The 17,600-nt window shown below is 39.8% G+C and overlaps 1 protein-coding gene across 1 annotated transcript in view; it reads left to right on the top strand.

The window, feature by feature from the left end:
* The first annotated feature begins 392 nt into the window (after positions 1-392).
* Positions 393-17,600, top strand: part of NRG3 (neuregulin 3) — a 923,439-nt gene continuing 906,231 nt past the window's right edge. The window contains exon 1 of the mRNA XM_039546067.1: positions 393-1,101. Within this exon, the coding sequence (XP_039402001.1) occupies positions 393-1,101 (709 nt within the window). The remainder of the gene's footprint in view (positions 1,102-17,600) is intronic.

The raw sequence follows: 17,600 nt of genomic DNA, 5'->3' as shown, positions 1-17,600 counted from the left end.
GAATGTGGCTCATCGTTGCTGGATCCGGATCCTTGGCATAAAAAAAACCTGGACGCTGATTCTTGTGACTTATTAAAAACAAAGGGGGATCTGAAGAAGAAGAAAGGAAGTGGGGGATAAAAGCGAGCAGGATGCTCCGACTGCTGCTGCTCAAGGCTGGAGCGAGCCTGGTGATTTAGCTGATTCAGCAGCTGCCGGAGGAGGTTGCATTAGGAGCCGTGGGGGGTTTCTGGGGCTGGAGACATGTCCCCTGACTGACTGACAGACTGGGAGACCGATCGCTTTCCCTTCCCTCTCTCTCTCTCACCTGCCTGTCCGCATGCTGCTTTCCTCAGCAGCAGCTTCTCCCTGATGTCTTGTCTTTCCCTCCGGGGGTGTGAAAGGCACCTAGGATGAGTGAAGGGGCTGCCTGCGCCTCCCCACCTGGTGCTGCTGCTGCTGAGGAGGGGGCGGCGGCGGCGGCTGGGGGCCCGGACGGGGATGGGGCTCCCGACCCCCCCAGGGAGCTGCGATGTAGTGACTGCATCGTCTGGAACCGGCAGCAGACGTGGCTGTGTGTGGTGCCTCTTTTCATCGGCTTCATCGGCTTGGGGCTCAGCCTCATGCTGCTCAAGTGGATCGTGGTGGGCTCCGTCAAGGATTATGTCCCCACCGAGCTGATGGATTCCAAAGGGATTGGGCAGGACCCCTTCTTCCTCTCCAAGCCAACCACCCCGCCGAAGAGCATGGAGACCACCACCACCACCACGTCAAGGACACCCAACCGGATAAGCACCCGCTTAACCACCATGACTCGGGCACCCACCCGCTTCCCGGGGACCCGGGTCCCCATCCGGGCGAGCCCCAGATCTACCACTGTGCGTCATACAGCTGCCCCCCCTACCAGTCTCTCCACTACGGTCCCCTTCAGCACCACCATCCTGACCTCCCGTCCGCTACCCGGGACCCCCAGTACCCAGCCAATGCCCATCTGGCCCACTGCGGCATACGCTACCTCCTCCTATAAGATCTATGTTCACGACTCTGCTCCATCCTGGACCTTATCTCCCTTCCAGGAGTCCACCACCACCACACCAGAAACTAGCACTAGCCCCAAATTCCGTAAGTAAAGCGAGAACTGCCTTGCCTTTGGGCACCCCTCTTTCCACCGCACCCCCACACCTGGTTTAGTGTTTGCGTGGCTTCAAGAGCCAAGCTGGTGGTGTTCCTAGTTTGGATGCTAATGTCTAGTATCGTAGGCAGACAAGGGTCAGCGTGCAAATACTGACACTGCAGAGCTGCTGGAAAGCTCTTCGATTAAGTTTCTGCCTCTCTTTCCCCCCTCCCCTTTTACCCCCGTTCCCCCCCGGCAAGTTCCCTGTTTGTGTGATGGATGTTCACACAGTAGCAGTCATTTGAGGTGGAGCTATCTCACTATATTTCACAGGAAAGCAGCAGTCCCTCTTTCCCCACAACTTGGTCCCAGGAAGGGCTGTTGAGAAATCAGTGGTCAGAAGGGATAAGTGATGATCCAAAATTTGGTGGTGGCTCTGGAGAAAGGTGCTGGCACTAATTCTGTGGCTGCTGACACGAAGTGAACTGGTAGACTGATGTTTGGTGCTCCTCACATAGGGTGTGCGGAGGTGTGGGTGACAATGAGTGAGTTTCCTTTAGCCTTCCAGGCGGTCGTTTAAAAAAAATCTTGAAATATAAAATGTGATCCAAAGCAATCTCCCTTTCCTTGGTGCCTGGCTGTTGAAAAGACCCTTAGCCAGTGCTCTCCGAAAGGGACATGAGCCCACCCCATGAATATGCATAAACGCTCAAATATGATCCAGTCTCATCTATTTGCCATCCGCCACCTCGGCAGATTACTGCCATCATTGACTAGCTCTGAGAAAGGGGGGTGTTTAATTTCCCTGAATGATGTTTGGTGGCTGACTCTTCCCACCAGCCAGATCGCAAAGCGAAGGATTCTGGTTTAATTGGAAAATTAATTTGGATCGGGGACCTCTCCCTGCTGCCTGTGAAGGTTAACTAGGACGAACGGCAATCTCTGCCAGCGGAACTTCTGGGCAGGGCCGTTTAGTAAAACGATTAATTATACTGTATTAGAGTCTTGTGTGTTTTCTTGGCTACAGTCTAGGAAACGAGGCGCTGTGTGTCCCCCGTTAGCGGCTTCTGCTAGGCACGTCAATTCAATTGAATGTTATCAGCTGAATCGCTTTTGTAGCCCGTGGCTCCCTTTTTTGCATGCTAATCTGTGGTTGTTCCGCTGGAGGATTTGGTTAGTTAGTCATTTAAACTTTTTTTCCCCCATTACATCTATTTGCTGATAAGCCCCGGGATAAAGAGTCCATATGCACAGCAAACTGATGCCGTGCATTGGCGAACTAGGCAGAAGAACGGTAAATCTGAAAGGGGGGGGGGCGAACACAGCTGTCACTAAATCAGAACGGCAAACAAGGCAATAACTCGCTTCTTCAGCCTTTGATCAAGGTAGGCGAGAGAACCTTCCCTTAAAGGTGCATCTGGCGAAAGGAAGTTGGAGGTTACAATCAGGAAAACCTTTTGTGGAAGAGCTCCAGGCTGCCACTCTCATTTCTGCGCATAGAGATGTATCTGAAATATACATTTTTTTCCTTTTCCTTTTGTCCCAAGGGTGCCTGATTTTCATCCCATGCGCCTGTGTTCAAACCTTGTATAAGGCAACAAAGCTATATGGCTTTTCAAACGGCATTGACTTTTGCAGGGTTGAGATGCTGCATGTTGGCTCAGGGCTTGTTGGAAGGGATTCTGCCAATATTAAATGTTATTGTGCCATCTTGTAATCCATTTCCAGCTCTCAGTCCCATCTTTTTGGGCCTTTAAAGAGAAATCCACTGTAATTTCCCTCCCTCCACACAGTCTCCCTATGCACTAAAGCGGACACAAGGCATATTAATGAATCATGATCAGCTGGCAGGACCAGTCCAAACCAAGCCAAAAAATCAATAACAACAAAAAAATCTTGAGCTGGTCTGAGCACTCACACAGATTTATAAGCAATATTTGTTCCCTTAGACCAGGGTGTTTCCCCTTATTAAATACCACTCCCTTATAGGATGAAATGGAAGAAGTGCAAATCCATCAGAAATTGACCCTGTTTGAGTGCATTGATAGCAGAGATTATCATTAACAGAAGATTAAATAGATTACATAAAAAGGATTTGAATTTATAGGGCATGTGGATATTTTTAAGCCCTCAGCTTCATATAATCTTTCTCTGAGGTTGCAGTATCAACTGGGGAGAAGGAAATGTAATCTCTCTTTCATGAACTACTGACAGTGTGTGACCCTATGACCCAATATCCACATCTTCCACTTGCTTTGATTGTGATTAACAGGTCTTGTGAGAAGGAACTTCTTTTTTTTTTTTAAATTCAGCTTCAGTTTCCAGGTTGCCTGTTCTTTCTCTGCCCATTGCCTCAGAGGCTATTAAAATGAAAGTCATGGGTCCTATTGTATCATGTGAATACAAATATGATATGACAAGGCTGGTGCCCTGGCTTTCAAGACAAGTGCAGACCCTTGTTTGATCCTCTGCCTTGGAAAGGCACATGTGTAGGCTGGGGTCATAGATCATTTAGCATTTCACAGTTTACAAAAAGAGCTTTGTCCAGATTGTGTTGTGTTGCATTTTATTAAACCATTTCAAGATGTGATAACACTGAGCTTGGAATGTGATTTTGGAAAACAGAAGGCAAGTCTGGAGATATTTGTTCAGAAAACTGGATTTATGTCCATTTAGTGTAAGGGTTAAAAAAAGATCTTTGGTGTTGGTGGGAAGGATGTTTATCTGCAAAGATGTCAGGAAGTCTCTCTGTTTTTGTGGATGTGTAGGATGAAAATCATTCTTGGTTCGTTTTTGCTCACAGACAAGTTATCTATTTGCTGTTTTGAAAGTTCTTGATGAAATTCCGCCAGGTTCTGACCAAGCAAAAACTAGTTGCTTATCAGTTCACAAAAAATAGTTCTTAATTTGGTGTTCAAAATAAAAATCAGTCATTAATCTAGAATGACCATCTAGCTTGTGGATAAAAGGAACTTACCTACTAACTGAAACATCCATAAGGCTTCATTTTTATTAAACATTGGTTTCATGTTTAAAGTATCATGCCCTGATTTTTTTTCAATATGCCTTTTTCTTGATATGATGGGTCCTTCAGAAATATTATGTATATGTTGAGATGTTGTACTTGAAATTATTCATGCATGGATTCAGCTATGCAATGACATGCTGCTTCCTCTTGTATCTATACACCAAGAAGCTCAGGTCAGGCAGCCCTGGCTTGTATAATGCATAATAGCCAAGAAGAGAGATGTTACAGAACTCCTAATCAATACCTTTTGTGAAATCCAGTTGAGAGCTTTTTTTTTTTTTAAATCAGTGCAGACTGAAACCCTAGTATATTTTGATTTTCACTAGTCTTAATGTAGGATTATAAGACTTTTTCTGCTTTAATCAGTTATGCAAAGCATGTCCTTTATCTACTTATTTTGCACAACATGGGTTGATGAAACAAGCCTGGCACCTGAACTAGTGCCATCACCATTGGTTTAATTTCACAATGGATTAAGTATTTTTTTCCACATTAAGGGCATGGTAGGGCTTTTACCAAAGAAATTCCGTGTGGAAATCCTCTCCCTGCTATGTGTAGGAGATGCCAGACCCTCATGAAATGTGATCAGCTCTTTCCCTGGCTCAGAAATCTTCTACTCACACTTGACTTGATCCTTGAAACACTTACCTGTGCTCTCAACTTTATTACCATGGGTAATCCCTAAAATCAATTGGACTACTCGTGGTAGTAAAGTTAAGCAGGCTCACAAGGGTTTGTGGGATCAGGATCTTACTTTATTAACCAGTTTGCAATGCACTGAGGGCTGATGAACCAAAGAAAACTAGAACCTGAAAGGCAGTTGCTTCCTCTACCCCTTTTACACTTACACCCCCCCCACACCTAACTTTTGTTTCCCCCCAGCCGAAACAATCAGTACATAAAGGGATACTGTGATGATAACAATCATGCATTTAAAAATTACTTAGCCACCAAGTAATAAATGTGAGTAATTAAAATTTAAGTTGATTTCCACCAATTTCTAAGGCCTTCTTGCTTTTTTGTGTTTCCATCAACTTGGACCCTGGTATTAGACTTGTTAATTTCATTTTCTGTTTATAGATAATTTTCATTTCTGGTAGTTATACACTAGCACATTATCATTGTGTCTGATGTTAATTACTCTGCAGTGGAAGGTTTAAATAAAAATATACAAATACCAACATATTAAAGTTTTAAAAATATCTTTAAATTTTGATTTTAATTATACTCAAATTATAGTTTTACACTTAAACATACACTTAAAATTAGAAGCTATCTAGAGCATTTGGTGTTAAAAATCAATATAAAACAGTCATCAACTTACAGCTTCTTGTTTTTGCCATTGAATACCATAAGAATATAACTTTCTTATAATGATTTAACCATATATTATATTAATGGCTAATAAGTGAGGGAGGGATAGCTCAGTGGTTTGAGCATTGGCCTGCTAAACCCTGGGTTGTGAGTTCAATCCTTGAGGAGGCCACTTATGGATCTGGGGCAAAAATTGGTCCTGCTAGTGAAGATAGGGAGCTGGACTCAATGACCTTTCAAGGTCCCTTCTAGTTTTAGGAGATTGGTATATCTCCAATTATTACCTATGCAATTGTGTCCAAGTGGAGTGGTTTTGAATTATATATATTTCCTACTATACTATACAATTCTTCTTTTTACTCAAGTCTTTAACAAAGGTTGTTGGAAATATCAAGATAGAGGAAGAATGCAATAACAATTGAGCAGTACATGCAAATGGAAAACAGATGACTTATGTCCTGTAGAAATTGTTTAGATTCGTAAGTCAAACTAAATATTGATTAATTTGTTTGGTTCAGGATTAGTACGCTATATTTCAACCAGTTATTCTAATTATCGAAGGAACGGGACCTTAATGTTTCAAATTATTATGCTGCCTTTTAAGACTGAAGGACATATTTTTTTGGGGGGGGGGGGTGGGCTACAAGGCTATTTATTAGAGTGATAGAATCTGTGATGTTTGGTAGAAGTAAAGGTTTCCTTTTTTTATATAGCATGTCTTCTCATTAGCAACTATACAAGGACTATATATGATATATGTTGACAACAATATACTGTTATAAAAGTATTGACATCACAAAATATAACCCTAAAGAATGATAATGGTCTGTGCCAAACCACAGAAAATACAAATTCAAAATTAAGGCCAAAAAATCGGTCTCTACTCACCTTATCGTGTTTAGCTGTTGCAGCACATATGTGACTTTACAGCATGGGACCCATGGTTCAGAGACCTGCTGAAATACCCAGTAAAAATAGGGATTGTTATGATTTGAATTCAGCTTTACTTCTGAATTTTTTAGTATTTGTTGCTTTCAGGAGGTATTTAACATTACTTTTATACAGTTTTGTGTTTGTTTGTTTCTCTTACCATTTATTTGGAAATAAAATAAAGAAAAAGAAAACATGTCAGTGAAATTACATGAAGTTGTTAACAACAATTTGGAGACTCTTATGAATCGCTCACATGAAAGACTTCATTAATTGCACAATATTGGGCTGTTGAGTGACCACAGTGGCTGTATATGTGGACAAGTACCTGCACTTTGTATATCTCCTGGTATTTTTTCTTAACTCTTCTTTTGCCATAGTTTGAAAAAAGTGTCTCACACCACCCATGTATGTGAGTATAAGTATATATATAAAAATACCCATTACATATCAGCAAAGGGCCTTCAGGGTTGTTCTGAACTCATGATCAGTGTATGTGAAGCAAGAAAACTGTTGCAAAAACATTGATTGTATGAAATTGTTTGCTGTGCTGCTTGTCCTTGCAATATAGCTGATAAAAATCAGCTATGCTTTCCTGCTTCCTAAGCTCATCTGTGGTAGGCCTTGCTGCAGCTGCCATTGGGGGCCAAAATCATTTTACATCAAGCCCCGCCTTCACAGTTTGACAGTTAATGTTTAGATGTGTTGGTCAGTATAAAAATCAATATTTCATTACAAAGGAAATGGTATCTAGTGAGTAGGTGGGAAGCAGAAAAACAAACAAAACAGTTTATGTAATGGATTCTATGTAATTCTTATTATGCTGGTAACTGATCCTTTGAACAGTCATGTAAAGGTAACAGATGTCAAACCCTGGCCCTTAGCAGGGAGGCCATTCTTTAGAATTCTTCCATACAAAACCCTGGTGACTCTCCTTGGTTAGAACTACATTTCCCAGCACTCTATTCACTCAAGCCTCTCACACCCTTTCTCCACCCCCACCCACTGACTCCTAAACATCCAGCCATTGGAGTGTTTCCTGAGAAGAGGTCTTGTCCCGGGTGTTCTCAGATAAGCCTGCCAAAGCAGTGAGTATGTTCACGCCCACAAATGAGAAAGAGAATGAACACGCAAACAGAACTCAAGGTAACAAATGCAGCAGTGGAAGCACAAGTGGCAGGGCCATTGTTTTTGTACTTGTGGTTTAGCAACAAGCTCCTGCTCCTGGTGAAAATACATCCTCAGGAGAAAGAGGGGATGGGAAAATGGAAAGGAGCAGTCTTTATTCATCATTCCCACTAGAAGGTGCTTGACAAATGTTTAGTTGTATCATGTTTTTCCAGCCTAAGCTGGGCCTGGCTGGGAGGCATACTTTTATTTATGTCATACTTAGATATGTTCTCAGCTTTTCTGCAAAAACATGGAGAGATTTAGTTACCCCCTGTGATTACCTATTTCCTGTGATTTCATCAGTTGCTAACTTATGTCTGTCCCCCACAGCAGATGGAGTCGAATTGTGTTTAAAAATACAAATAGACTTATATAAAGTTTTACAAACATGGAAATGTTTGACCAAAGCTTTAGCATTTTTAAAAGAAAGTCTTCTGTCCTCAGAAATCTAGTACACCTCTACTGCGCTATAACGTGGTCATGGGGAGCCAAAAATCTCTACCGCGTTATAGCTGAAATCTGTTATATTGGGTAGGAGCAGCAGGGCTCCGGCTGCTGCGGGAAGCCCTAGGCCTTTTAAATCGCCAGCAAGCCCTGCTGCTGCAGCCCTGGAGTAGCGGCGGCAGGGCTCCAGTGGGATTTAAATGGCTTGGGGCTCCCCGCAGCAGCCGGAGCCCTGGACCCTTTAAAGCACCGCTGGAGCCCCGCTGCTACCGTGCTATATGTGAACCTGTGTTATATCAGGTCGCATTATAGTGGGGTAGAGGTGTATTATGTATACTTTCCGTAAGATATTTGGCAGCCGTGGTGCAAATACAATCATTCAAAGACTATTTGAAGTTCTATTTTTATAATTTCTATTGATTCTTTGCTCCTGATTCTCTTTGCTGTTTTTTTTATTTTTGATTGCTAATTCATAGGCGAGGTAGAGCTTGCGCAAACCTGTCAAAACGCAAATTGAGCCCAATTTATCTGGTTTCAGATTTCATTACAAATTGAAACTCAGACCAACTAAAATACCTGATAATTGTGCTTTACATTTTGTGTTGATTTTGTGATTTTGCTTCAAAGTAACTGAAAGTTTTGCATGAAAATAAAATTGAAACTTTAAAGCAGAGATTAGACAGGGTTTGGGAGCCTAGACACTGCAGTGACAGCCTAAATAAATGGGTAAATAGGTAGATATATGGAGGTGAAGTCTCACCTCTCTACTTCTGGCTTTACTGAGTTTTTTAAGGATTCTTTGCTCTACTGAATTTAAACTGCCTGTCTACCCTGTGTAATGTGACCCCAACTCCAGTTTGTATTTTGTACTACATGATTGGTCCACAAAACACACAAGGCTGGCACTTGAACCTTGATAATATGTGTAGGGAAAAAAAATGTTCCTAGTCTATAGAAAAATAAATTAACAATCTAAAAGCTTTTTTGAACAGATCTCTCATAGAAGCATTTTGTAACTTTGCAACACAATCTGGAAAAAATATATGCAGCCAATGATCTTTGGAAATTTTGTGCTTATCTGGCAAAAATATGTTGAAGGACCTCAATTCGCAGTCTTTAACCTTGAGATTGATATAGCCCCCAATCCTGCAAACGCATGTGTTTAACTTTGTCTGTGAGCAGTGCAATACATTTCAAAGTTACACACATATACACACACTGAGTAAAATGTTTGCATAAACAGACTTGACTTTAAATGTGGTTTTCTTACTTTTGGCTGTTTTTAGGCAGTTGTTAGCAATACTTAAATGTGGTTATTAGTATTCAGTTTCCATTGGTGAGGTCATCTTTATTTTGTTCAGTACTATATTGAAAAAAAGACTCTTCCTCTTCACCCTCTCTCCCCAAATAGTTTATAGTAAACTTTCATCTTTGTGTGATGTGATTGATTAGTTCTAGACCAGGGGGTCTCAACCTTTCCAGACTACTGTGCCGCTTTCAGGAGTCTATCACAAAAGTGTCACAGCACACTGTTTCTGAAAAATTGCTGACTTTCTCATTTTTACCATATAATTTTAAAATAAATCAATTGGAATATAAATATTGTACTTAAATTTCAGTGTATAGTATATAAAGCAGTATAAACAAGTCATTGTATGAAATTTTAGTTTGTACTGAATTTGCTAGTGTGTTTTATGTAGTCTGTTGTAAAACTAGGCAAATATCTAGATCAGTTGATGTCCCCCTTTGAAGACCTCTATGTACTCCCAGAGGTACACATACCCTTGGTTGAGAACCACCTGTTCTAGACCACCAAGAGTCATCTCAGGATTTTTTTGCATATTGATTTTAACCGATAACCTTAAATCCAAGCTTGGTTCTGTATTACAATGGTCAAATACCAGGTTTATGGATGCTACTGCATACATTGGGGTTTTTTTGGGGGGGGGGGGTATATCTTTCTTTGCTGAGTTTGCAGGTAGAAATGTGTTAACACTGACTCTCTTTCAAAAGACATTTCATGTTTGTAATGCTTTTGGAAACTTTAAAGGTGACCCGCTCCCTTGATGTATTTTCAGATTTAAGTAATTGTTAGAACTATGTCATTAAACTACATTCATATTTGTTATTTCACAACATCATTGTTATAAACTTCAGGATTTTAGTTCATTATGAGCTGAGACTTGATTGCTGGTTGTTACCAGATAGAGGGGCTGTAGCACTGTGTAACAGCAAACCATTAAATTAGTATTAATAGCAAAGAGCTTCTTTTCCAGATCTGATCATTCTCACTGATGTCAGAACTTGTAAAGCAAGCCATTGACATAAGATAGAGTTATTCTGCTGGAGTGTCTTCGTTGGTCTGTTTTAGTGGAACGACAAAGGTTATTTCGTATTTGGTTTGCAACTGATTTATAAAACAGGCAAGGAAGCCCAGAACTGCTGTTTCTAAGTATAATCAGGATCTTAATGAAATCAATTGTCATATAGTTTGTATCCAACACTGTTACTAAGCTGCAAAATTATCTTGCATTGTGCAACACTAAAATTTTATTCTCTCATATACACATGCAATAAAAAAAGCCATGTGAAATTTATGATAAATGATTAAATGCTATTTCCTATAATGTACTGAAAATGGCTGACTGTTGTAAAGCGCAAGTATCTCTATTACGTCTGAGTGACTAGCTAACACTCAAAATGTTAACCATAAATAAATAAATAAAATGAAACCATCAAATGTGTTAGTACATAAATGGGCTTAGAATTATAGCTAAAAGAGCAGTAAATTATTCATTTGGTTGGCTTTTGAACTGTTCAGGTAATAGTTACAAAATAAATAGCTTCCAATGGATTTCTCAAAGTATTCTTGTTCCAGATTTTAGAGGTGCGGGGGTGTCTGTGGAAGAGTTAATGCCCTCTTTAAATCTGTGAATGACTCTGCAGTAGAGAAACAGGATTTTTGTTTCAGCCTTGTGGAGATAAGCTGCACCAAAATGTTATGGTAATTTTTTCTTCATTTAATAGTATCTGAGATAAAGGTTTTGCAATGGCAGAGTTCAATAGGCCAGGAAACTTAACTGAGTGGATTATCCTGATGAAATTTCAGGGCTACTGACTTAGGCTGGAGGTGGTTTTATAATTATTCCACTGAGTGGCTGTTTCCCCAGGTTTTTGTTGTGAATGGCTTATTGCTATTACAGCGTACGTTTTATAAAGGGTTTAGCAAATTTTAAAAGACCAGCTGTTTGTTCATAACACTATCAATCTAAATAAATCAATCAAAAAAACAGAGGGCAGGAAAATGCATGCTCAAAACTAGTAGAACTTTGTAAATTAGCAGCGTTCCTTGACTTGGTAAGTTATTAAACTTAAATGATGTTTCTGAGTTTATAGTGTAACCTTTATAAGGTACTCAACTTTGTTTTTTTCCTACAAAATAATTATAATCAGAGGGATGCTGAACTGACACAGTGTTTTCTGTTGTTAAACACTAATGGGGTGGTGGCATAATTTTTGCACAGTATGTGTTGTCTGCCTCAACTGGCCACAGATATTAGACTACTACTGCTGCCTGGTAAAGAGGTTACACTTTGTAGCTCAAACGGTAGTTTTCTGAGCTATGGAGACCTGGATTCAAACCTTCCCAGGGACTCATGTTGAGGGTCATTACTTACAACATGTGACATACATAGAAAATACAGAGGATGTTACATATGTTTACAATCTGAGGGCTCGCTTTGTCTCTTCTGTATTGATGAAATGGAGGCACACTGCCTGAATCAGTGTTGTGCCTTGTATCAGTATGCCAAAGAAAAGGAATGATGCCTCCCAGGTAATGGAGGTGAGCAGATAGGCTGTGAAGCATCTCTTACTATTATAATAATAAATATCTGGAGCTTCTTATCTGTAGATCTGAAAGCGCTTTACCATGGCAGTAAGTATCATTACACCCTTTTTTGTAGATAGGGAAACTGTCAATACTCACTTCAGCATACAGAATGTCCTTAGCACAGCTCAGGGAGGAAATTGTGGAGATGTAGCTTCTGCCTGGCTCTCCTGTGTCCAATTTTACCTCTTGTTTGTGTAGATACTAAGGAGGAGAAGGGTTCCTAGTAATCTCATCTTTAAAGCACCTCATAAGGGATGGCATAATTTAACTCTAAATAAATAGAAAGAACCACAATTAAAAAAAAATGTTTATTTTAGTGAATATGAGGCAATAGTAACATCTTGCAGATTTCTAAAGGGTTTAAGTCCTTTGCAGAGCTAGATTTAGGCCAGATATACAAGAGTGAGATTTAACATCAGTTTACAGTATATTTACAGAGAAATATTATGCTGGCATAATGATTGTTACTTTCACAATTATTTTTTTTTCAAATTAGGATCATCATGTCATCCCCATTTTAATAGACTGTATGCTGGTTAAACTACTTGTCATGGAATGTAAGCACTCTTTGGTCAATTGCTGAAATATTGCCTGTGTCAACTGAAATTTTAGTAATTGGATATGCCACATAGCATGATAAACTCGGTGTTTTCATACATTGTGTGAGCTTGACAGATTTAGCGTTTTGTAGCCAACTGCACCTCAGTTCCTGAGAAGTGCATATATAAATGTGAAAGTAACCCAGTTGCAGGAATTGTAGAGTAAAGGCTTCTGTACTCATTTCTGGCTTGCTCACAATGTATAATTTGGAAGGATGAGCAGAGGGATATTAATTTCTGATGATAGTTTAAAATACATTTGTCCTGATTTTTTAGCAGCATTCTTGGTTGCTGAGCTCTGTTTCTTTTTAAAATGATGTATTTGTACAAAATGAAGACAGTAGGTAGGGGTCAAAGTCCAACAGCCTTGTAATAAAGAAATTATTATAGGAGAGAGCCTTATGATGAGGATAAAGTGTACTGGATTACCCCTCCCCTCAAAAAATATTATTCCAATGAAGTATTTAATTTGCATGCTGTGAGGTTTTTGTCAGTGTAAAAGCAGTTGTGGATTTATTAGGGGGCTTATTTGTTGTTTTTTAATGACAATCCCATAAAGAAGATGATGAAAGATTATATCCAATTAATTAAAAAATACATTGCTTCTTAAATAGTTCAAATGTAATTATTTAATAACAAGCTCTTAATATTCTAGTGGACCCTTAATTTTTTTTTCTGGTTTTTATTTGTTTATTATTGCTGTCTATGATGGTATACAGTCTTGGCCATTTTTTCTTCTGTTTTTATTTAAAAAAAACAACTAATTTATTATAATTTAGGTATAGTATATTCTGAGATCTGTAGAATTAGTATTATTATTTAGAAATTTCTTGATATAGCAATTTAAATTTATCCAGTGCTTTACAGAAAATTATTTCCTGCCCCAAAGAATTCACATTCTAAAACAGATCAGATACACAACAGAGCAATGAACCAAAGGATGAGCTAGGAGAATATATTGGCAAAGAGAATGAGGGTCAGGATCCTTGGCAGAAGTTGGCTTTGAGAGGGGACAGGAAAGAAGGAAGACAGGAACTGGGGGATTGTCCCAAATACAGCATGCTCCTGGAAAGATGTAAACACATGTTTAACTTTACACAGCCTTGCCGTTAAGCATGTGGATAAGTCTCTGCAGGATTGTGGCTATGGAGAAGTGGGGAGAAGTACAAAGTGGGGCATGTGAGAGAGACCCTGCGTGTGTGATCTTGTGAGATGCAGAGCACCTCCTGTGAAGTGGGCAGCAACACTTTGCTTTCCAGGGGAGTTGCAGGATGCGTTAAAGGATTCCCGTAAGGAAGCCGGAGATTATAGTTTGTACCGAGAGTCTGTATGGTGAGCAGAGAGACACCAGACCCTGAGTGATTTAGCAGAGTATTAGAGAATGGCCTCCTACTCAGAAGTCCTCACAGAGGCCAGGATTTGATTCAGTTCCTCCTACAATGTATCTTGGTCCAGTCTGGTAAATGGAGGACCAAGAACTCCACAAGTTCAACTCAGCTCCACATAGAGTCAGATTGTGATGAGCATAAGCAGGGAGTGGGGTAAGTAGAAAGAAACAAGATCAGAGGTGTAAGTGGGATGAAGATGAAGCAGTTTCAGCAAATATAAGGAAAGGGTGATGTGGTCAAATGTAGTGAGAATGGAAAATGAGTTTGTATAGAAGGAAGAGTTGAGAAAAAGGGGGAGTTATGTGATGACAAAACACAGCTTGCTTCTGTTTCACTGCTGTTTCTTTATATTCGCAGCTTTCTGTAACATTAGCCAAAAAATTAGCATTCTCTAACCTATTGAAGATGTATTGGTCATGCATAGAACTGATAGAACTCTGTTGGGTCAATATAATCCTCAAACTTAAAAAATGCTTTTAATCATGTTTTGACCTTTGGCTCCAAATCCTCTGATGTAAATGGGTGCAGCTCCACTAACTTCAGTGTGATTTCTCCATGTACACAAGCAGAGGACTGATTGTCCCTGAGGCTGCAATGCTGTCGTGAAAGACTGTTAATCACCATCAAATAAATGAAGCATTTGTAGAAGAGTCTGTAATGGCTCCCAATAAGCCATTGCCATATGTTTTTCAACTCTTTTAAAGTAAAATAATTGATTTCTCATTCCTGATATTCATCTCGAGAAAACAAAAATGAAGGAAATAGAGATTATGGGTCTGATTTTTAAACCATAAAGTATTTGAGGCTAAACATCTAATGTACTGTATAGTTAAATTATATACTTGATTGTACCTTCTCTTGAACAATGTTCTAATGGCCAGAACTGTTAGACTGGGAAATAGCATCCCAAGGGAAGTGAGGGAACCCCCATTGTTTGGGTCATTTAACACTGGACTAGAAAAATCACTTGAAAACCAGGATTAATCCTGCCTTAGTGCAGGGGTATGAATGAGACAACTGTCTCTAATTCCTGTGATACTTTTGATACTTGTGTTTCTCCTGCAGTTAGATCAGGTTACAAGTGAGGGGCCTGATTATGCCAGAAGCTGCATGCATGCAAATCCCATTGAAATCTCTCTTATCTTTATTCTGTGTTCCATTGCCGTGGGCGATGTACTAATTATTGCCATTAATATTGCTGCCTTATATTTTGGAACTACAATGTTAATCTAGTCACACTTCTTTTAACTAAGGGCTTGTCTACACTACCGCTTAAGTTGATGTAAGTTACATCATTCAGGGGTGTGGAACCCCCCCCCCCCCGAGTGACATAATTTACATTGATTTAAAGTGGTATCAACACTGCTCTATGTCAGTGGGAAATACTCTCCCACCCACCGACGTAGCTTCTGCCTCTCACTGAGGTGGAGTAATTATGTCAAGGGGAGGGCACTCTCCCATCACCATAATGTGTCTTTGTGAAAGCAAAGACAAGTCCGAAGGAAAAATCCATTTGAGTAGTCTTGTTTGTCAAGGAGGCAGTAATGTGGGCAGCCATACTACAACTTATGGGCCGGATCTAAAGCCACGGTGATCAGTGAGTGTATTTCCTTTGAGCTTTGCATCAGGCCCTACATGCATTCACTAATATGCTTAGTGGTTTTTACAATAACTAAATAATTTGTTTGTACACACCAATAAAGGAGTTAACCCTGCTTATGTGCCCCTTGGGTGGGCTAGAGTTGCCCTTCTCCACTGCCTAAATCAACTCAGCTAACATAGAAAAGCACCCAGAGACCCAGAATTCAGTTATCAAGGATTTTCAGCAAAGATTACACAGGTTCAACTCCCCACAATCATGTCCAAAAGAAAAAAAGGAATGAACTTAATTCTTAAGTACCAACTTTATTATGTTTCTTTATAATAAGATGTTATAAATAACTTAATTTTACAACATAACATGGCTACTTTATAATACACATATTATACATAAACATAAATAAAACAAATCTAAACAGCACAGTCCCCACAGAAACACAGTGAGAAGAAACTCAGAGTTTCCAAAAGCTGCTATTTTGAGTTCACCTGAATCTCAGAGTCTTTGGTCACCAAATCTGTATAGTCTGCTGAGTCAAAAGCAACATCTTCCCCACCCCTACCCCCACTTGCTTGTTAGAACCCATGCAGATTCTTTCTCTTCTGAAATCACTGTTATCCAGTCAGTTAACTGATTAACCAACCATACATTTAAATACATAGATTCTGAGGGGAAAAGACTCTCTGCTGCAAAATTCTTCAGGGTGAGGGAAAACAGTCAGCTTTCTGCTCCTGGGTTCAGTTTTTCCCAGCCCACACAGGGCACATTGCCTTTTACAAAGCAGTTATCCTCACTGCTTGCTTGCCTGGAGTCTGAGACCTATTGACCATATCCAAAACTACCACACCCAATTCCAGAAACTTCTGAGTGTGGAAAGCTAATTGTGCATCTGCCTAGCAACAATGACCCAGACACAACTGATTCCACCCCCACAATAGATCCCTTAACGAGACCTCTCCGTAGTAGGCATATGGATTACACTTGCTTTACTCTGGTATGCTGGATTTGCCACAAAGTTGTTATTTTTAAAACCTCAAAGATGTGCATTCCATGCCACTGCAGGTCTCTAAGAAAATATCATAATGAATTCTAATAATAATAGAAAGGAATCCCATATGGCAGGAAGGTGGAATAGGTGATAAAGCTGATCCCCTCTGCACTTCCGCATACACGTGTGTGTTCTCTATAATTCCATGGTTCAACAGGCCTTAAAAAGATAGTTACCAAAATATCTTTTGAAACTGCGGGTATAAATGATTCATTGTAGGCCTTAATGATGAGTGAACCTCCAAAGATGGGAAATCTTTGTATTTTGTTCCAGAAATTGTACATGGGAGTAGGCAAACTGGTTTAGAGTTAAAAGCAAAATGGAACCTATCCTTCACTCAGAACTTCAAGTGACCCCTAGTTAAAGTTAAAGGTTTTTAAAAGAGTTTGATAACTATCGTCAGCTTTTTGTTTATGTCTGTAGTTTATTTATTTCATGTCTCCACTTCCTAATTTCATCTGAAATCATAAATGTCAAATGTGCCAGAGAAGTCTGTGTTTTGTTGCCCGATTTTTAGGGGGTTATTAATATTGTTTATATAATAAATGTTACAGGCTTGCCAGTTGATCTGATCAGAAGATAATACGGCTCTTGTCCCAGAATCAGGCTACACAGTCTTGCTAGGACCCTCAGGATGTATGACAAGGACACTTATGCTGAGAACAAAATGTAGCCTTTAAGACTTCAATTGACATAAATGGAGTAGGAATCAAATGAAAAAGTAATCAACCAGAATTAAAAAGGAAATATATTGTTCTGTTTTAGAGGTACATTTAGTATCATTTACTATAAAACTTCCTAGAATAACATATTCACACTCTTACTTGATAACGTGGTGGTAAGAGAAAAAGGAACAGCCTTGTTTCTGGCATGCCAAAAGAGCCCGATTGGTCCAGGTTCCTCAATTCTTGAATGGAAGATGAAAAACTTACGAGATGCTAGAGAGCTAGAAAGCTATAGAAAGACCCAAGAAAACCTAACCTAAAACTAACTTAAAAACATGGTGGTTTGCCCCTCTTGTAGAGTCTGAACACTATGTGTCCACCTTCCATGTCCACACTTAATTTCCTCACCCACATAAAACCAGGGCTCTCTAG

Source organism: Mauremys reevesii, linkage group 7 (genome assembly GCF_016161935.1).
Source record: "Mauremys reevesii isolate NIE-2019 linkage group 7, ASM1616193v1, whole genome shotgun sequence".
NCBI lineage: Eukaryota > Metazoa > Chordata > Testudines > Geoemydidae > Mauremys > Mauremys reevesii.
This window is presented reverse-complemented; position numbering and strand designations above follow the sequence as displayed.